General features: G+C 65.1%; 5 protein-coding genes across 5 annotated transcripts in view; 2 read left to right on the top strand and 3 right to left on the bottom strand.

Annotated features, from left to right (window-relative positions):
• Window positions 1-316: 316 nt before the first annotated feature.
• On the bottom strand, window positions 317-1,954 carry EMIHUDRAFT_113033 (hypothetical protein; the record flags this gene model as incomplete). The annotated part of the gene is made up of 4 exons (XM_005783281.1): window positions 317-397; window positions 1,118-1,222; window positions 1,522-1,617; window positions 1,865-1,954. 4 exons carry the CDS (start codon window positions 1,952-1,954, stop codon window positions 317-319), a joined length of 372 nt encoding a protein of 123 aa, XP_005783338.1.
• A 1,658-nt stretch (window positions 1,955-3,612) lies between these two features.
• EMIHUDRAFT_468282 (hypothetical protein) lies at window positions 3,613-10,886 on the bottom strand. The gene is made up of 19 exons (XM_005783282.1): window positions 10,050-10,886; window positions 9,675-9,788; window positions 9,522-9,641; window positions 8,976-9,134; window positions 8,565-8,708; window positions 8,182-8,356; window positions 8,041-8,105; window positions 7,850-7,966; window positions 7,548-7,619; window positions 7,047-7,415; window positions 6,559-6,928; window positions 6,273-6,517; window positions 5,596-6,225; window positions 5,414-5,508; window positions 5,228-5,341; window positions 4,783-4,882; window positions 4,168-4,564; window positions 4,024-4,093; window positions 3,613-3,955 (listed from the first exon to the last, which is right to left on the bottom strand). Exons 1-19 carry the CDS (start codon window positions 10,848-10,850, stop codon window positions 3,697-3,699), a joined length of 4,416 nt encoding a protein of 1,471 aa, XP_005783339.1. The 5' UTR covers window positions 10,851-10,886; the 3' UTR covers window positions 3,613-3,696.
• Window positions 10,887-13,376: 2,490 nt separating this feature from the next.
• On the top strand, window positions 13,377-16,811 carry EMIHUDRAFT_365175 (phosphoglycerate kinase). Its single transcript, XM_005783283.1, has 9 exons — window positions 13,377-13,399; window positions 13,662-13,819; window positions 13,944-14,051; window positions 14,191-14,377; window positions 15,000-15,504; window positions 15,696-15,745; window positions 15,818-15,888; window positions 16,179-16,337; window positions 16,527-16,811. The coding sequence occupies exons 2-9, from the start codon at window positions 13,670-13,672 to the stop codon at window positions 16,560-16,562; spliced, it is 1,266 nt and encodes a 421-aa protein (XP_005783340.1). The 5' UTR covers window positions 13,377-13,399; window positions 13,662-13,669; the 3' UTR covers window positions 16,563-16,811.
• Window positions 16,812-17,217: 406 nt separating this feature from the next.
• EMIHUDRAFT_232347 (hypothetical protein) lies at window positions 17,218-17,825 on the bottom strand (the record flags this gene model as incomplete). Its single annotated transcript, XM_005783284.1, has 3 exons — window positions 17,218-17,255; window positions 17,333-17,480; window positions 17,640-17,825. The coding sequence occupies 3 exons, from the start codon at window positions 17,823-17,825 to the stop codon at window positions 17,218-17,220; spliced, it is 372 nt and encodes a 123-aa protein (XP_005783341.1).
• Window positions 17,826-18,409: 584 nt separating this feature from the next.
• Window positions 18,410-20,062, top strand: part of EMIHUDRAFT_442338 (hypothetical protein) — a gene marked incomplete at its 3' end in the record, with an annotated part of 4,800 nt that continues 3,147 nt past the window's right edge. Inside the window, exons 1-4 of the mRNA XM_005783285.1 lie at window positions 18,410-18,820; window positions 18,894-18,983; window positions 19,170-19,199; window positions 19,342-19,396. Coding sequence (XP_005783342.1) covers window positions 18,452-18,820; window positions 18,894-18,983; window positions 19,170-19,199; window positions 19,342-19,396 — 544 coding nt within the window. The remainder of the gene's footprint in view (window positions 18,821-18,893; window positions 18,984-19,169; window positions 19,200-19,341; window positions 19,397-20,062) is intronic.

A 20,062-nucleotide genomic window follows, 5' to 3' on the forward strand; every position in this document is an offset into this window, starting at 1 on the left:
TCGGGGTGGGGATGCCCCCGTCCTCTGGGGTTTCAAAAAAATAGATCCTTATTTATGAGGGGGGGCACTTGGTGGGTAGTCCCTGCCGGGCGGCGCGACGTCGGCGGCGGCTAGGTGGTATTGGGGTTGATACCTGGGCCCGTCCTTGGGGTTGCATGATAGATTCAGGGTCAGGGTATGGGTATGGATGAGGGTAGGGGGTAGAGTCAGGGTCAGGGTCAGGGGTAGAGTCAGGGTCAGGGTTAGGGTCAGGGTCAGGGGTTAGGGTCAGGGGTTAGGGTCAGGGTCAGGGTCAGGGGATGTGTGTCAGAGAGAGTTAGACCTCGCTGAGCGAAGCGGCGCGCTCGAGGCCAGAGTCGCGGAAGGGCGCCAGCCGCTCCGTCCTCGCGATGATGGCCTGGGAGGGTTGGGGTTAGGGTTGGGGTTGGGGTTAGGGCTAGGGTTGGGGTTAGGGTTAGGGTCGGGGTTAGGGTTGGGGTTAGGGTTAGGGCTAGGGTTGGGGTTAGGGTTAGGGTTAGGGTTAGGGCTAGGGTTGGGGTTAGGGTTGGGGTTAGGGTTAGGGTTAGGGTTGGGGTTGGGGTTAGGGTTAGGGTTGGGGTTAGGGTTAGGGTTAGGGTTGGGGTTAGGGTTAGGGTTAGGGTTGGGGTTAGGGTTAGGGTTAGGGCTAGGGCTAGGGTTAGGGCTAGGGTTAGGGTTAGGGCTAGGGCTAGGGTTAGGGCTAGGGTTAGGGTTGGGGTAAGGGTTAGTGCTAGTTGTGGCCTGGGGGGGGGCGAGGGGCGCGCCGCGCTGCAGTCAGTCAGTGGTACACACACGTCCCTAGCACGGACGACGGGGCACACGCACTCGCGGGACACACACACGGGGGCATTACTACACACGAGGCGGTGTGTGTGCGTTCGAAGGGAAAGGCATCGCCGCAGCCGCAAGCATTGGCGGGGAATGAGCCGCGGTGTGTGGGAGAGGGGTGGGAGAGGGTGGGGAGGGTGGGGGAGGGTGGGAGAGGGTAGGGGAGGGTGGGTTCGGGTACCGTGGGGTATGGGAGGGTGGGTTCGGGTACCGTGGGGTAGGGGAGGGTGGGCTCGGGTACCGTGGGGTAGGGGAGGGTGGGGTGGGGTACCGTGGGGTAGGGGAGGGCGACCTCAGAGGCCGCGAAGACGTGGCGCGAGTCCACGAGGAACTGGAGGTAGTCCTCGCGCTGCGGCTCCCACGCCTTGACGGGCGTCTGGGGGAGGGGCGGAGGGTGGGGGTGGAGGTGGGGAGGGGCGGAGGGTGGGGGTGGAGGGGGGGGGGGGCTCGACGGGCGTCTTTGGGGGAGGGCGGAGGGTGGGGTGGAGGTGAGGGGCAGGCGAGAGGTGTCAGCTAGCACGCGCAGGTGTGGTCGGGCGCAGGAGACAGCGTCGAGGCACAGCATTCATGTCGCTGCTTTGAAAAGGGCACGCGCAGAGCTGCTTCTGCAACGGCGCCAGCGCCCGGTCCCGGTGTCAGCGCCGCAGCTAAGGTACCGCTATGGCATGCCGTCACCTGGGCGGGCTGTTGGCCCTCGCGGGGCGACTGGTCGCGCGTGTGCAGCTTCATCGCCGCGCCGCGCATCTCCGTCTGCACAAAGCTGGGCGGCGCCTGCGAGGCGACAGCGGCGGCGGTGAGCGAGGCGGCGAGCGGGCGGTGAGGGCGGCAGCGGGGATGGCGGCGGGGATGGCGGCGGCGAGGGCAGCGGCCATCGTGGAAGCAGCAGTCGCGGCAACATCGGACGCGAACGACGCAGGCCAGCGGGAGGCGGCGGCGGGAGGGCGGGCGCCTCAGTCTCGGCGCTCGCCGTCGCGCTCATCGCCGGGCTACTGGCGGCCGCGCGGTTCGCGACGGCCACCGCACTGGCTGGCCGGCCCGCCATGGGGAGATTCAGCGCGCTGGCGCTGGCGGCGAGCAGCATCACGGCCCTCAACAAAAAGGCGGCCATTATTGCTAGGGTGCTTTGGAGATGCCGTGATGTTTTTCTTTTTTTGACTTCGTTGTTAATAGGAACAAGCGAAGGCACACACGACATGACGCCAAACACACGATTGCACGCACCGCACCGCACCTCGCACCCGCGCCCGCCGCCCCCCCGACCCCCGCCCCGCCTAGGTAGCTGAGACTAATGGTCGAGGCACCAGGGGTCGTTCTTCGCCCACTGATTGCGCTGAATGGAAAGAGGAAAAGGGCTGATGTATAATGTGCTGCTCTGGAGCTAGAAGTGGGTGCTCTTGCATGTTGTACTAGTGATGTGTAGCATCACTAGGCGGCCCGTTTTTAGCCAAGAGCAGATACACATCGCGCGTGGTCATCGAAAAACCGCTAGTGGTGTGCAGAGAAGTGCGCCCCCCTCCCTCCCTGGAAGCGATGTGCGCCTGCTCTCTCCTGCTCTAGCGCGCCCACTCCACCAACCAAGCGCACAAGCAAGAGAGAGAGTTCGCTCGCGAGCACTAGAGCTCTACCTAACTGAGGCCTTGGATGCCGCAGGAATCATTAATAGATAGCGATGGGAAGGCGATGCGCACAAGAGAAGTATTGCTGACCAAGAGCAATAGGAAATAAAAGATAGAAAACTTCTCGCGCGTCGCCCGCCGACCCAACGATGACACGCGCGCTCGATGTGTGTGAGGCTCGAGGTGTGAGGATTGATTGATTGATGGGAAGGCGAAACACAGTCCGACCAACGACTGGGACACCAACGCGGTATGGGTGGACGCTAGACGGGCGATGACGGTCACACAGGAGCGACACACAGAACCACAAGACAAGACACTCAGCCAATGTGAGGGGGGGGGGGGGGGCAAACCCCGGAAAGTAAATGAGCACACCCGCACGCCGTCTAGGCGCGTATCTTAGTCTCGCGCCCTGACAACGTGTGTTGGGCCATTACCACGTGTGTTGGGCCACGGCGACACGCATTTACCAGCTGCTGCCAAAGAAGGTTGAGGCCTTCGCCGGGCGGGCGATGGACTCTCTGGCCGGTTGGGCCACGGCGACCAGCAGCGCCAGCTGCTGCCCGAGAAGGTCGAGGCCTTCGCTGGGCAGCGCGTCGTCGCTGTCTCAGCTGGATACACCCACAGCCTCGCCCTCACCGCCGGCGGCCATGTCTGGAGCTGGGGTTGTGGGAGCGGGGGCCAGTTGGGCCACGGCGACCAGCAGGATCAGCTGCTGCCAAGGAAGATGGAGGGTTTGGGCGAGCCAGCCGAGCACGCCCATCTCCTCTGAGGGGGAGGGCAGCGACGAGGGCAGCGACGAGGGGAGCGACGAGGGCAGCGACGACGAGGACAGCGACGACGAGGGCAGCGAGGAGGCCAACGAGGAGGCCAGCGAAGGGGAGAGCGAGGAGGACGAGTAGTAGAGCAAGGGAGAGCTCGGGGAGCGGCCGGTGTGGCGCGGGCTCCCTTCCCGGGTCGCCCGCGTGAGTCGCTCTCGGGGGCAGTGTGTGTGTCGGCTGTCGGAATCGCGAGTGCGCGCGCGTGTGTGTGTGTGTGGGTTCGAGACCGCGCGCACACGTGTGCATCGGTGACGGTGTAGCTTTACGTTAGCTGTGTATGCCGCCGGACGGCTCGCCCAGGCTCGCGCGCTGAGCCTGAGGTGCGAGATCTGTGAAGTGCTCGAAATAACACCGTAGCGGAACTGTCGAAGGTCGTACTCTACGGCCACATTGCAAGATGTCCCGCCCCAACGTCAGGCGACGACGCCGGCTCTCGTGTTAGCTACAACACACGACTCCCCACCTCCACTGGCAGTCACCGCGCCGCCGCGCCGCGCCACCCCCTTCCCCCTCCTCCGCCCCTCTCGCCCGCTCAGGACCAGAGCTCCTGCATCAGCCGCCCCTTGGCCTGCAGCTCCTTGACGTAGCCCTCGGCCGCCGCGTCGCTCATCTGGCCGTGCGCCGCGACCGCCCGCTGCAGCGCGCCGACGACGTCGCGGCCCATCGCGGTGCCTGTGAGAGGGGGGGGAGGGGGAGGGGGGGGGGGGGTGAGCAGAGACGGGGGCCGGGGACGGACGGACCCCAACGGCGGCATACCGCCGCAGATGTAGAAATGCGCGTCGCGCTGCAGCATGCCCCACAGCTCGGCGCCTAGAAAAGAAACACGCCGCCCTCACCCTCAACTCAGAAGTACGGATGCGCAGCGTGCGCGACAGCGTCGGCGCCGTCGGCGGCGACGAGGTGCTGCACGTACACCTTTTGGGCCTGCGACCGAGAGAAGGCGACGCGCAGGCTCGAGAGGGCGCCGCTCCGCAGGTGCTCCGCCAGCTCGCCCTCGTACAGGTAGTCCTCCTCCGGCCGGCGGCACCCAAAGTAGAGCCGGACATGGCCGGGCCGCGGCACCGCCGCCGTGCTCAGCTCGCGCAGGAAGGCGCGGAAGGGCGCGATGCCGGTGCCGGGGCCGACCATGACGATGGGCGCGGCCGGGTCGGCGGGCAGGGTGAAGAAGGAGGGGCGGACGAAGACGTACGCGGGCGCGCCGGCGGGCAGCCCCTCGAGCTGGGTCGAGCAGACGCCCTCCTTGGTGCGCGCCTCTGCGCCGCGGCGCGGCTCGCGCAGCACCTGACCTCGTGCGACCTCGTGTGATCTCGTGTGATCTCGTGTGATCTCGTGCGATCTCGTGTGACCTCGTGTGACCTCGTGTGACCTCGTGTGACCTCGTGTGACCTCGGGTGATCTCGTGCGATCTCGTGTGATCTCGTGTAATCTCGTGTGACCTCGTGTGACCTCGTGTGATCTCGGGTGATCTCGTGTGATCTCGTGCGATCTCGCGTGATTGCCTTGACGGTGAGGTGGGCGCGGTGCGGGTCGGACGCCGGGGAGGAGGAGATGGTGTAGTAGCGCGGCGTCAGCTTTGGGCACAGCTCGAGCAGCGACGACCTGGAGGCAGCGGCTCCGGCGTGTGGCTGGCGGAGGAAGCCACACCACTCAGAGGCCGAGCAGACGCGTACTCCCAGGGCGGCGAGCAGGGCGGCTCCTCTCGGCTCCTCTCGGCTCCTCTCGGCTGATCTCGGCTCCTCTCGGCTCCTCTCGGCTCCTCTCGGCTGATCTCGGCTCCTCTCGGCTCCTCTCGGCTCCTCTCGGCTCCTCTCGGCTCCTCTCGGCTGATCTCGGCTCCTCTCGGCTCCTCTCGGCTGCTCTCGACTCCTCTCGGCTCCTCTCGGCTGCTCTCGGCTGCTCTCGGCTGCTCTCGGCTCCGCTCGGCTGCTCTCGGCTAATCTCGACCAGGGCGGCGAGCAGGACGGGAACTCGTCGAGGAGCTCGGCGACGCCGCGGCCGCCGCGCGAGATGTGCGCCGCGTACTCCTCCTTGCCGGCGGGCGAGGCGAGGTGGCGCAGCCTGTGACGCAGGCGCCAACGAGTGAGTGGTCGCCCCCTCGCCGGCGGGCGAGGGGCGAGGCTAGGGCGCAGCCTGGCGGACGACGCCCCGTCGGAGCACGCGTCGGCGAGCATCAGCAGCAGCCCCTTCGGCGCGGGCGCGCGCACGTCCGCGTGGTACCGGAGGGCCTAGTGCCACCGCTGCAGAGTCTCGAGTCCGGTGTCGGGTTAGCCTCAGCCCCCGTGGGTGGCGCGGTTGCGCAGCGCCTGCTCGACCGAGCACGGCGTCGGGAGCGGCGGCGCGGCCCCGCCCGCCGCCGACGGCCGCGGCCGCAGCGCGAAGGTGGCGGCCGGCGCGAGGCCGAGCCGGCTGGCCAGCTTTGCGGCGAGGGCGGGGCCGTTGTCGGGGCAGACGGCGAGGTCGTCGGCGGTGGCGTAGGCGCACGGCGCCCCTCCGCTGGAGCCTCCGCTGCAGGCAAGGTCGAGCTCGAGGTGGCGCACCGAGCCGTGCTGCGGCAGGGAGGCGAGCTCGCGGTTGGTCGCGACGCGCAGCTCGTGGAGGCTGTGCTTGGGCTGGCAGCGCGCGAGGAAGGAGAGGGTGGGGGGCGGCACGGCCGCGTCGCCACCCAGCCACTCCGCCTCAAACTGCGCCGCAGGAGCCGCGAGTGTGAAGGGCGCGCCGCCGCCGCCGCCGCCGCCGCCGCCGCCGCCCGGGCACAACGCCGCCCACAGCGTCTCCCGCCACCGCTCAAAATCGCCGTCGAGGTCGTCGTCGTCGTCTCCTAGCCCGAGCGGGCAGATGCGCTCCGCGCCGAGGGCCGACACCTTGGCATCGACCCACTTGCCCATCGCGCAGTAGTGCTGGTACTGCTTGTTGCCGAGCGCAAACGCGGCGAAGCGGAGCGACTTGAGGTTGGTACCCATCCGCTCCGCCTACCACACGTCCCAGACACGTCCTGGACACGTCCTAGCCACTTGACGTTGGTCCCCCTCCGCTCCGCCTCGACGAAGCTGTAAAACGGGACCGCGTTGTCCGTCGGCTCGCCCTCGCCGTGCGTCGCCATCAGAAAGACGACGGGCGCCTCGTCCTCCTCCGCCAGCCTCTCGGGCGCGTACTCCTCGAGGTCGAGCGAGCGGGCGTCGAAGCCGCGCTGCCGCGCCTCCTCCGCCAGCACCTTGCCAAACGACTCGGCCGTGCCTAGCAGGCGGGTCGGCTCTTGAGGCCAGGCTACTGGGCACTTGGCCGCCCGCCAAACGACGCGGCCGTGCCGGTCTGCGAGCCCCAGAGGATGAGGAGCGGGCCGCGAGGGTAGTGCGAGTCCGACACCGCGCGCGTCAGCTGCACGCCGCCCCCGCCGCCCGCCGCCCGCCCGCCGCCGTGCAGCCGCGCCGCCGCCGCCTCCTTCTCCGCCTTTGCGGCCGCCGCGCCGGCAGCGTACCTGGCCTGCCTCGCCGCGATCTCTTCGGGCGCGAGGAAGACCTTGCGCTTGTACCGCATCATGATGGGCGCGTCCGGCCCGACGACCATGTCGTTGTACGCCGGCTTGGGCAGCGGCGTGGTCATCTGCAGCTCAAAGTCGCGCAGCAGGATCGACCAGATGGTCGACACCTGCAGGGAGGTGTCTCGGAGGTGTCTCGGAGGTGTCTCGGAACCTGCAGGTAGCCGAAGCGGCGCCCGGAGCACATGTGCGAAGTGTCTCGGACGTGTCTCGGAAGTGTCTCGGAACCTGCAGGTAGCCGAAGCGGCGCCCGGAGCACATGTGCGAAGTGTCTCGGAAGTGTCTCGGAAGTGTCTCGGAACCTGCAGGTAGCCGAAGCGGCGGCCGGAGCACATGTGCGAAGTGTCTCGGAAGTGTCTCGGAAGTGTCTCGGAACCTGCAGGTAGCCGAAGCGGCGCCCGGAGCACATGTGCGAAGTGTCTCGGAAGTGTCTCGGAAGTGTCTCGGAAGTGTCTCGGAACCTGCAGGTAGCCGAAGCGGCGGCCGGAGCACATGTGCGAAGTGTCTCGGAAGTGTCTCGGAAGTGTCTCGGAACCTGCAGGTAGCCGAAGCGGCGGCCGGAGCACATGTGCGAAGTGTCTCGGAAGTGTCTCGGAAGTGTCTCGGAACCTGCAGGTAGCCGAAGCGGCGCCCGGAGCACATGTGCGAAGTGTCTCGGAAGTGTCTCGGAAGTGTCTCGGAACCTGCAGGTAGCCGAAGCGGCGCCCGGAGCACATGTACATGCGCGAAGTGTCTCGGAAGTGTCTCGGAAGTGTCTCGGAACCTGCAGGTAGCCGAAGCGGCGCCCGGAGCACATGTACATGTTGTGCGAAGTGTCTCGGAAGTGTCTCGGAAGTGTCTCGGAACCTGCAGGTAGCCGAAGCGGCGCCCGGATCACATGTGCGAAGTGTCTCGGAAGTGTCTCGGAAGTGTCTCGGAACCTGCAGGTAGCCGAAGCGGCGCCCGGAGCACATGTACATGCGCGAAGTGTCTCGGAAGTGTCTCGGAAGTGTCTCGGAACCTGCAGGTAGCCGAAGCGGCGGCCGGAGCACATGTGCGAAGTGTCTCGGAAGTGTCTCGGAAGTGTCTCGGAACCTGCAGGTAGCCGAAGCGGCGCCCGGAGCACATGTGCGAAGTGTCTCGGAAGTGTCTCGGAAGTGTCTCGGAACCTGCAGGTAGCCGAAGCGGCGGCCGGAGCACATGTGCGAAGTGTCTCGGACGTGTCTCGGAAGTGTCTCGGAACCTGCAGGTAGCCGAAGCGGCGGCCGGAGCACATGTGCGCGCCGCCGCCAAACGAGAGCATGAAGCCTACGCATTCGCAGACTCGGCCGTGATTCGCCCCTCCCTAGTACCTGTCTTAACCCATTCAACGAGAGCAGGAGGCCCTGCATCATCCCGTGGCCGACCGAGCGCGAGTCGAACATCGCCTCGTTGGAGGCGTCCGGCAGGTAGCGCGACGGCCGGAAGGCGGTCGCGTCGGGCCAGTAGCGAGGGTCGAGGTTGGAGGCGGGCGCGCAGAGGCCGACCACGTCCCCTTTCGGGATGGTGTGCTCGCCCACCTGCGAGAGGGGGGAAGAGCGGGTGGTTGAGGCTCGAGTGTTGGTCAGGCCGCGGCCACGCCCCCCCCCCCCTTCGGGATGATGGCGCATCTCGCGCCACCTGCAGGCGGGGGGGAGGGGGGCGGTCAAGAAGGGGGCGCGGGCCGGGCCCAGCTCAGCTCGAGGCGGTCCGAGGGGGGAGCATCTCGAGGAGTGCCTCTCGCGCCACCTGCAGGCCGGCGTCGGGCATCACCTGCCGCATCAGCAGGATGAGTGGCGGGTAGAGGCGCAGCGTCTCGGTGATGGCGCGGCGCATGCAGTCCATCTCGAGCAGGTTGGCGTACGTCAGCGACGCCTCGTCCGGCACTCGCGCCTGAGGACGACACCGCGCGCGGAGCGAGCTCACTCGAGGCTGGTGAGTTAATTGGCTTCCTCGGCGTGCCCGCGCGCGCGCGCCCGCTGCTCCGCCAGGCAGTCTGCCATCGCCTCTTTGTTGGAGAGGAGCATGGCGCCGAGCCAGGTGGCGGTGATGGAGGAGGTGTGCTGCCCCGCGAAGAGGAGGACGATGAGCCACCCAGTCACCTGGGGGCGGGGTGGGGCGTTGTGGACGTGTCGCGGACGTGTCCGAGGGAGGGGCAACCCGCTGCACGCACCGCCCGATCAGGCCGAGCGGCGGCGAGACGACCGCAACGAAGACGGAGGCGACGAGGCGGCCGGCCGGCGTCAGAAGCGGCGCCAGCGGCGGCGGGAGGCGCAGCACGCAAGTCAGGCAGCGAAGCAGGTGCGCGGCTGACCAGACCTGACCCGGATCCGCGGTGGCTGCTACGTCGATGTGGCTGCTAAGTCGATGTGGCTGCTAAGTCGATGTGGCTGCTAAGTCGATGTGGCTGCTAAGTCGATGTGGCTGCTAAGTCGATGTGGCTGCTAAGTCGAGGTGGCTGCTAAGTCGATGTGGCTGCTAAGTCGAGGTGGCTGCTAAGTCGAGGTGGCTGCTAAGTCGATGTGGCTGCTAAGTCGATGTGGCTGCTAAGTCGATGTGGCTGCTAAGTCGATGTGGCTGCTAAGTCGATGTGGCTGCTAAGTCGATGTGGCTGCTAAGTCAGGGCAGCGGATAGGGACCCCGAGGAGGAGGGAGTGGCAGAGTTGGGTCCATCAGGGCGACAGTGTCATGCTCTACTGCGTGCACTGGCTGCTGCTGCGGCTGCTGCTGCGGCTGCTGCGGCTGCTGCTGCTGCTTCTGCTTCTGCTGCTGCTGCTGCTGCTTCTGCTGCTGCTGCTGCTGCTGCTGCTTCTGCTGCTGCTGCTGCTGCTTCTACGTACGGTGATTGAACAGGCGCACCTTCGGGTCCGTGAGCACGACTGTGTCGACACCTTCCGCGCCGCCTGGTGCGAGGAGCTTGTCGGCGGCAAGGGTGACGCCGAGAGCCGCATCCTCAGCATGGAGAAGGTTGGTCTGCAGGGTGAGGGTGAGGGTGAGGGTGAGGGTGAGGGTGAGGGTGAGGGTGAGGGTGAGGGGGAGGGGGAGGGGGAGGGGGAGGGTGAGGGTGAGGGTGGGGGTGAGGGTGAGGGGAGGGAGAGGGTGAGGGTGAGGGTAAGGGTGAGGGGGAGGGTGAGGGTGAGGGGGAGGGTGGGGGTGGGGTGAGGGTGTGGAGCGGAGAGGTGTCTCGGAGGTGTCTCGGAGGTGTCTCGGAAGTGTCTCGGTAGCTGCCCAGGCCTGCGCGCGAAAGTGTCCCGCGCCGATGCCTGCGCCGCCCGCGAGCAGCAGCGGCAGCAGCGGCGGCATGCCCTGCAGGTCGGGCGAGTAGAGGCGGTGGAGCCGGAGCACCATCGCCCCGTGCGCGCCCGCGGCGCGGTACGAAGACAGCGCGTCTTCTGCCGCCGCCAGGTCTGCAAGCCGGCGCGAGGCGGGGGGCTTGGGGCGAGGCTCGGGCGAGATGAGGGACATGCCCGGGTCGGAGAGCTCGTCGCCGTCGCACACGTCCGCCGACGCGTCGTACCCCACCAGCGCATCGCTGCACAGGATCACCGCAGGGACCTTCCAACGCGCGCAGGCGCCGAGCAGTGAGGCGGTGCCGGCAGACGCTGAGCCGTCGGAAGCCTCGACGGCGACGTCGACGACGAGATGCGCGCCCTGGCACGCGCCGTGCAGCGCGCGCTCGTCCGCCGGGGAGGCCGAGCGCACCTCCGCGAAGCCGCGCTGCAGGAGCAGCCGCCGGACGTGGCGGACGAGCGCAGACTCAGCTCCGGGCTTGGCGGAGCTGAGGACGGCGACGCGGCCGGCGTGCTCAGCGCTCGGCTCGACCGACACGAGCGGCGCCGTCTTGCGCTCGCTCGCCGCGCGGCACCGCAGCCACGTCACGAGCAGGGAGAGAAGGGCAAGGACGAGACATGCGGCGGCGGCGGCAAGGAACTGGCCGCTCGTAGCGCCGAGGAGCGCGTGCAGCGACGCCGGCGGCGGCGGCGGCGGAGGAGGAGGCGGAGGCGGAGGAGGGCGGAGGAAGTCGGGGAGCCACATATACACACGTGGGTGGTCGGCGTTCGCCGAGCGCGAGAGCTGCGACAAGGAGGTGCAGCAGCGTCGCACGAAGCTTCTGGGTTCGGACTTTTTGCGGGGTATGGCCTCGATGAGCCCGCCTGCTGACAGACCCAGCCTCCCGGAGACCGGGGATGGGCGGTCAGGACCATACCCCCCCCCACCCTTTGGGCCGTGAGAGTACCATACCATACCCCGCAAAAAGTTGGAACCCTGGTATCAAAAAAAGAATTCTCGGTTTGCCAAATGATCGGATGGCGCGGCGCGTACGCCAATATACCCACGCACATACACGGCGAGACATACATACACGGCTACCTAATAGACATTCGAATTAGACATTAGTTTCAACGAGGGTGCTGTAGAGAAACAAGGCAAGGAAACGAGACGGGGAGTGCGCGAGGAAATTGGGCACAGCCCTAACCTTGGGCCGCGCCGCGTGCGGGCACCTGCTGCGGAGCGCTTGGAATGCGGCGCACGCTAATAGCCCCAAGGTTTGGCAGACGCATCCTAAGTGCAGCGCATCCTGCCCCACATCATGCACCATGACGCAACCCAACGTCGAACTGGTGAGCCAACAAAACCTCACTCGCTGGCAGTGTACACTCACGCTGTGCCAACGAGACAGCATGGCAGCAGCAGCTTGGCTGGGTCTACGAATGTATAGTTGATGACTTCATCCGCGACCATTTGAGCCCCCTTGCGTACACCGTCTTCCGCTGCCTACCCCTTGCAGTGATGCGTGCGGACATGTGGCGATATGCAGTGTTGTACGTGATGGTGGGCTCTATGTTGATGCGGATGTGCAATATTCTCGACGTGTTCATGACTGGCTGCAGAAGCCAGCATGCCGTGCTTCCCACCAGTCGCTCTCCAGACAGGACTTCATGTATGCAGCTCGGCCCAGACACCCCATCTTTCGTGGCGCGCTGGACCTCATCGTGCGGCGTGTGATTGCAGACGGCGCGCGATACATTTTGTTCACCACTACACTGGCCCCGGCATGTTCACAACAGCGGTGCTCCAAACGCTCTACCCACAGTTGTATCGCGCAGCAACCACACCAGTCCGCTGCATGCACAGGAGCCACCGGACAGGTACCTGGACACTCTTTCAGGCGCAAATGCAAAGGATTGGGCACTGTGGAGGATGCGCCAAGAAGATGCTGCCGGACGGTGCACAGCGAGCCTTTGGATACGGCACACACCCGATGCCAGGTGATGATTGCAGTCAATTTATTAGAGAGGCCTTAAAGTCCAGCCCATCAGCAGAGCATATGATGGGCCTGTGCGTGGAATTGACACCGGTAACGTCCACTGCATGTCGCCATGGCAAAAGCGCTGCAAGTCTAGCAGGATGGCATTCCTTGCGAAAGCACGTCAAGGACAGCATATGCCCAGTGACGCTAGCGCTTAGATCTCGGACATAGACGTCAATATTTCTACCGATGCCACGAGAATTTTCCGGCCCTTTCCTAAATGGATCTATCATCTAATGCACGTCAAGTATGATAGCCTCATGATCTTCCCACTAAGTCGGGTTGTAGCAGCTTGTCGGCGTATACCGGCCAGGGGGATATGTAGTCCCACACAACGGTCGCACAGCACGATTCACGCGACAGAGACAAGGCGCGGGCGCAGGCCCGTGGAGCACGCACGGCCGCTCGCTCCTCTCGTCGCGATTCGCCGACTGCTCGGCCGGCGTCGTGAAGAGCGTACGCTCCGCGAGCGAAGACAAGTAGGTACCTTTGGCGCCGGCCGTTCGCGGGCTTAGTCTGTAGATCACGCGCTTGCGGCCCCGATGTGTCCGAACAAGGATCTCATCGACGGCGCGGGTTGTGCGAAGTTGTGGCGCCAGCAGTGTCCGACCGGCGCAGTATTATGACTGTCCTGCAATTGCGCTCAAACATCCCACCCATAAAGTAGCGTTCGGTGTGAGTGTGAGTAAGTTTTCGGTCCCATCTTGGTTGAAGGCGTACACAACATGGTACTCTACTGACAGTAACACAACGAGCGTGCGGCAGAGCGGCTGTCTCAACGATCGCGCAAGGCATTCAACAAGCCGGAGTTATCAGCCTAGAGCTCAGCGCGTCGGGTAGCATTGTGCCTGGCCAGTCGCTTCTGTGTGTCACGGTGCGCTTGGTACTCACGCAGGAGGTCCCCTGCGCGCTGTTCGCCAGCCGATTTCGCGGCGCTCGATGAGGAGGTGGTCGAGGCCGACCACACGAGCGCAAAGTACATCCTGCGCCGTCACAGCGAGAGAGCGTGATGGGTGGTTGTTGCGGGGCTGCAGGCGTAGGCTAGCCGGGGCCGACGAGGGCGGCGAACCTTCAAGCGTCGTGAGGAAGGAGTTCGGACGCCCTTGGGCGAATAAAGCGGGATTCGTTACGAATGGAAACAAAAGAAGAAACCCCACGGCGCACAATAAGGGGAACATTCTTCCTCCGATTCCTTGGAAAAGAAATTCCGCGCAGATTCTTGTCAGGGGGATCAGTCGCATCAGCACAGCCCGTGCCCGACACAGCTCCTGACGTGCGTCTCCGCTCGCCCTCTCCCCACGCGGGGCCGCGCCTCGCCTCCGGCGCACACGCCCGCGACCCCACACATGCTCGCGCCCCGCCCGCGCCGCCACATCGAGCGCTGCCGCGCCAGCCGCCTTGCGCCTGGGAAACGCCGCCGCAAACGCTGCCGCCTCCCTCCCCATCCCAGCACACTCGCCCACACCGCACGCGCTCGCACCACCGTGCTCGCACCACCGTGCCGCGCCGCCACGCCGCACGCCTGCGCTACACAGACTCTGCCATGGCTCTCAATCTGAACAAGCTCAAGCTCGACTCTGTCGACGTGGCGGGCAAGCGCGTCTTCATCCGCGTCGACTTCAACGTGCCGCAGGACAAGGCCGACCCCACCATCATCACCAACACCGCTCGCATTGAGGGCGCGCTTCCCTCGGTGCGCCTCGCCCCCCTCCCGCCACGCCCGGCCCTCTCTCCGCGCGCGGCGGCGCGGCCGCCGGCGCCGGAAGGCTCGCGCTGAGCCCCGCCTCTGTGCCTCTGTGCGTGCTGCGCGCTCGCAGATCAAGTACTGCCTCGAGAAGGGCGCCAAGTCGGTCGTCCTCGCGTCCCACCTCGGCCGGCCCGACGGCAACGTCGTGCCCAAGTTCACGCTCGCGCCGGTTGCCAAGGCGCGAGATATGGGGAGATAGGGGGAGGTATGGGGAGATATGGGGAGGCAGTATGTGCCGCCCGAGTACCTCTTCACACGCACGAGATAGGGGGAGGTATGGGGAGATATTGATGTGCTGCCCGAGTACCTCTCCACAGGCGCTCGAGAAGCTCATCGAAAAGCCGGTGACCTTCCTCACGGACTGCTGCGGCGAGGAGGTCGAGGCGGCGTGCGCCGACCCGGCCCCCGGCTCGGTCATCCTGCTCGAGAATGTGCGCTTCCACCTCGAGGAGGAGGGCAAGGGCGTCGACGCGGCGGGCGAGAAGGTCAAGGCGGACAAGGAGAAGGTCGCCGCCTTCCGCGCGAGCCTGTGCAAGCTGGCCGAGGAAAAAAGAAACACCGCGGCCTCGTATTTCTTTTGTAGGTCGCCGCCTTCCGCGCGAGCCTATGCAAGCTGGCCGAGGAAAAAAAGAAACACCGCGGCCTCGTATTTCTTTTGTAGGTCGCCGCCTTCCGCGCGAGCCTATGCAAGCTGGCCGAGGAAAAAAAGAAACACCGCGGCCTCGTATTTCTTTTGTAGGTCGCCGCCTTCCGCGCGAGCCTATGCAAGCTGGCCGAGGGAAAAAAGAAACACCGCGGCCTCGTATTTCTTTTGTAGGTCGCCGCCTTCCGCGCGAGCCTATGCAAGCTGGCCGAGGAAAAAAAGAAACACCGCGGCCTCGTATTTCTTTTGTAGGTCGCCGCCTTCCGCGCGAGCCTATGCAAGCTGGCCGAGGAAAAAAGAAACACCGCGGCCTCGTATTTCTTTTGTAGGTCGCCGCCTTCCGCGCGAGCCTATGCAAGCTGGCCGAGGAAAAAAAGAAACACCGCGGCCTCGTATTTCTTTTGTAGGTCGCCGCCTTCCGCGCGAGCCTATGCAAGCTGGCCGAGGAAAAAAAGAAACACCGCGGCCTCGTATTTCTTTTGTAGGTCGCCGCCTTCCGCGCGAGCCTGTGCAAGCTTGCCGACGTGTACTGCTGCGACGCGTTCGGCACGGCGCACCGCGCCCACTCCTCGATGGTGGGCGAGGGCTTCGCTGTCAAGTGCGCGGGCTTCCTCGTGAAGAAGGAGCTCGAGGCGTTCTCGATGGTGCTGGGCGCGCCGAAGCGGCCCCTCGTCGGGATCATCGGCGGCGCGAAGGTCAAGGACAAGATCATCGTGCTGGAGGCGCTGCTGGAGAAGGTCGACAAGCTGATCGTCGGCGGCGGGATGGCCTACTCCTTCCTCAAGATTATGGAGGACATGAAGATCGGCGGCTCGATCTACGACAAGTCGGCGCCCGAGGTCGTGCCTCGCATCCTCGAGAAGGCCAAGGCAAACAACGTGGAGATCATTCTGCCGGTCGACTTCATCTGCGGCAACAAGTTCTCGGAGGAGAGCGAGGTCAAGGGGCCGGTCTCAAAGGCAGAGGGCATCCCGGACGGCTGGGAGGGCTTCGACTCTTAGACGCGGAACACGCATTCATGCCTCCCAGCTAGCGCTCGAGAGGACACGTACTCCGCCGCATTCCGCTGCACTCCACTGCATTTCACTGCATTTCGCACCCCTCGTATTCACGCGGTGCTCTCAACACGCAGCACGACACCGTCTTCCCGCCCTCATGTCGGCGTATTCAACACGCAGGCTTCGACTGCGGCCCGGAGTCGAACAAGCTGAACGCGGAGACGATCAAGGGCGCGTCGACGGTCCTCTGGAGCGGTGCCGCTGTGAAGCAGGCGCCGCTCACAGCTCGGAGCCTGTGATCAGGCGCGTCGACGGTCATCTGGAACGGACCGCTCGGCGTCTTTGAGATCTCGCACTTCCAGGGCGGCACCAAGGCACACGCGCACGCGCGCGCCGCGCGCGCGCACACACACACACACACACACACACACACACACACACACACACACACGCACGCACGCACCGGGCCTTGCACTTTGAATGCCGTGGGGCTCCTGCCTGCCTTAGACGTGGAGTCGCGAGGGACCAGCCCGGCCCTTGCCCCACCACCTCGTGTGTGTGGAGAAGCTCACCTTCCCTTCCCTTCCCCTACCAAGGCGGCGATGGACGCGGTGGTCGAGGCGAGAAGAAGAAAAACAAGAAAGCGTTTTCTTTTTGTCTTAAGGCGGCGATGGACGCGATGGTCGAGGCGACCAAGGCGGGCGTGACCACCGTGATCGGCGGCGGCGACACCGCCACCGCCGCCGCGACGTGGGAGTGCGTGGACAAGGTGACCTTCGTGTCCACCGGCGGCGGCGCCTCGCTCGAGCTTCTCGAGGGCAAGGTGAGATACGGGGGATACGGGGAGATACGGGGAGATATGGGGAGGTGGCGGGGCGCACCAATCCTCGGACAAGGCACGGGGAGAGATGGGGAGAGATGGGGAGTCTCGAGCTTCTCGAGGCAAGGTGGCCTCCCGAGGCCTCGCCTCCTCGTTAGTTCTCATGACCAGTGCTCGTCAACCCTTGACTAGGTGCTGCCCGGCGTCGCGGCGCTCGACGACGCCTAGAGCGGCGCTTTCCTCCTCCCCTCTTCCCCTTGCGCTTTTGGGCCACTTCGTGGTCCGCGTGGCCAGGTCGCGGTTCGACAGTTCGGATTCCTCTCGATACACTCGATTCTCTCGCAGTCAAATACACACAACCGGTGTACGTGATGCGCAAATGGCCCGTCCTATTTATTTCTCTCTCTTCTTGTGAGTCGACTCTCGCAGACAGACTAGAGGGTGCCAGGTACAAGCGGTACAAGGTAAGGTAAATTTCTCCACACACAAAAAGCTCCCCCCAGCCCCCCCTCATCGCAAACGCCCTGTCAGGTAAGGTAAGGCAAGGTAAGGTAAACGTCTCCACACACACAAAGTGGTGGGGCAAGGGGGGGCGACCCTCGCATCTCCACACCCGGACACGGGCAGGAGCCCCACGGGCTAGTTCCATTACCATTTCACTCAGAGAGACACGCTAATCTGGAAAACGTCCAACGGAGCTCCGTGTTGCGGCTCCGGCTCAGGTCGTGGGGCATAGCTCGGGTGTAAACGGGGTCTGGGCAGCGGCCCGCCGCAGGCGCCGCCGGAGGCTGGCCCGCCGCAGGCGCCGATTTTTTTTGGCGTTTTTTGCTCAAAATTGAGATATTTCTCATCAAATTCTCATCAAAATCGAGCTCGCTACGTCCTACGAGCTCTCTAACTGCACAGCACTCCTCGTTGAGCCTAGCGGCGCCCGTATCGCCCACGCCAACATTCTTCTTCTTCTTCTTGCCCTTCTTGCCCTTGGGCCCTTGCTGCACTTAGCCGCTCAACCTCCGCCAGCAGCAGCTCCTTGGCATGCCGCGCCGCCTCCATCTGCTTTGCTTCCCACGCTGCCGCTTTCTCTAAAGCAGCGCCGCCACTAAGCGGCGCAACCAAGTTCTCGCATTGTTTGCATGAGCACGTGTCCTGCTTGGCGCGGCGCACAATCCGCGCGCGGCGAGTGAGGTGCGTGAGAGCAGAAGACTGACAGCAGGAGCTGCAGGAGCTGCAGGAGCTGCGCGGGTCGGATGGGCGGTGACGCCGTCGAGCGACGGCGCAAAGGTCAATCGCTGCTGCTGCGCCAACGAGAGCGGCGACACGAGGCTGCTGGCAGCTGGCAGAGCGAATCGCGATTCCGGCGGCCGCCGTCAGCCCGCCGACACCGACGGCCTGGCTGAGGTCAAACTCCTCCACACGTCGGACCAGCCATGCGTCGGCCACGGCGACGAGACGTCTGTATGCAGACAGCCCGACACCCGGGCGATAGAACATGCCAGCTGGGCTCTTCCACAGGGCTCTCGTGGCCCGTGGCGCGAAACCCAGGTGAATAGGGCGGGCTAAATAAATAAATAAAAACGGACACCTCTCTACTGTGAGATGGGTAAAAAGGAACAGGCCCCCGCCCTTGCGATCTTTGTGCAGGGTTCTTTGTGGGTGTGGTCGGCGACTAGCCGGGGTCGTCCTCCCGTTGGGGGACTAGCACTAGCCGTCTTCCACATGGTCCCTCGGGTCCCTGCTGCTCCTAATCTCTTGATCGTCCTTCCAAAATCCTGCTCGTGCAGGTGGGGACCCTGTCCTCGTCCCATCCCTCGTTTGGCGTGTCTGTTTTCTTTCTTTCTTTTCCATTCTCACACTTGGTCGGCGGTTCGGATACTGTTAGGTCAGTCGGCGGTTCGAGCTCGGTTCGCGATTCGGATTGAAGTTGTTGGACGTTGTCATATGGGCCGGGCGGAAACGTTGGTGGATCCGTTGGCCGAGTGGGAGGTGGTAGCCGGGACGAACCAAGGACACTCCGAACGGCGCGTGCCCGCGCGACGCGCCCCCCTTTTCTTTTTTTCCGGCCGCTCGAGCGGGCAGCGAGCGGCCGATCCAGCGGCGACGCCCTGGCGAAGAGCGCGATGCTCTCGCTCTTGCAGCTCGCGTCGCTGTTCGCCACCGGGCTCGTCACGCCCAGTCAGCTCACCACGCTCATATCAAGCTCGCTCCGGCCGTCCTCCTACCTCGCGACCAGCCCCGCCGCCGCCCGACGCGTCGCTGACGCGTGCGCCGAACTGGAGGCGACGGCGCCGCCGCCGCTCTGGCCCCGCGACCTTCGCAGGCTGGACGGGTCGTGGAGGCTGATCTACTCATCCGCCCTGGCCGGGCCGCAGCCGCCCTCGCCGCTCGACGGTCTGCCGGCGCCTCCCGCGGCGCTCCTCGCCGCCGTCGAGTCGGCGCCATTCGCGCCTCTCGGCGGCGGTGTCCAGCAGAACGTCGACGTCTTCAAAGTGTGTGCCCCTCAACGTTGCACAGACGTTCTCCCTTCCACGAGACCTCACCCAGCTTGCACACCTCGCACAGCGCCGCATCGTCAACGTCGTCGAACTCTCGCCGTGGCCAACTGGAGCTCTCGGCGGCCTCCTCTCCTCCGCCCCCGGACCGCTCGGGCAGGCGAGCACTAACCCTAACACTAACCTTAACCCTAGCCCTAACCCCAACCCTAACCCTAACCCTAACCCCAACCCTCACCCTCACCCTCACCCTCACCCTCACCCTCACCCCCACCCTCACCCTCACCCCCACCCTCACCCCCACCCTCACCCCCACCCCCACCCTAACCCCTGACTGCTCGGGCAGGCGAGCAAGCAGCTCCAGGCCGCTCGCGTGGTGCTCCAGCTGGACCATTCCTTCACCGCCGCCCGATTAAAAAAGAAATAGCGAGACGAATTCTTTTTAGGTGCTCCAGCTGGAGCACTCCTCCACCACTACCCGTGAGAAAACGAGATAGCAGCCAGTATTTCTTTTTTAGGTGCTCGAGCTCGACCACTCCTTCAGCGCGGACGGCGACGGCTCCGACGGCACTGCCTAGAGGGGGAGATGAGGGGAGATGTGGGGGGAGATATGTGGAGATATGGGCCACCGCTCGCGGCCCGTCGGCGCCTAGACTGGGAGATGTGGGGAGATGTGGGCAGATAAGTGGAGATATGGGACACCGCTCGCGGCCCCGTCGGCGCCTAGACGTGGAGATGTGGGGAGATATGTGGAGATATGGGCCACCGCTCGCGGCCCGTCGGCGCCTAGATTGGGAGATGTGGGGAGATGTGGGGAGATGTGGGGAGATATGGGCCACCGCTCGCGGCCCGTCGGCGCCTAGATTGGGAGATGAGGGGAGATGTGGGGAGAGATGTGGAGATATGGGCCACCGCTCGCGGCCCCGTCGGCGCCTAGATTGGGAGATGTGGGGAGATGTGGGGAGATGTGGGGAGATATGGGCCACCGCTCGCGGCCCGTCGGCGCCTAGATTGGGAGATGTGGGGAGATGTGGGGAGAGATGTGGAGATATGGGCCACCGCTCGCGGCCCGTCGGCGCCTAGATTGGGAGATGTGGGGAGATGTGGGGAGATGTGGGGAGATACAACTGTATGGGCCACCACTCGCGGCCCGTCGGCGCCTAGATTGGGAGATGTGGGGAGATGTGGGGAGATGTGGGGAGATGTGGGGAGAGGTGGGAGATATGGGGCCTCGTGTAG

Source organism: Emiliania huxleyi (assembly GCF_000372725.1).
Source record: "Emiliania huxleyi CCMP1516 chromosome Unknown EMIHUscaffold_180, whole genome shotgun sequence".
NCBI classification, from domain to species: Eukaryota; Haptophyta; order Isochrysidales; family Noelaerhabdaceae; genus Emiliania; species Emiliania huxleyi.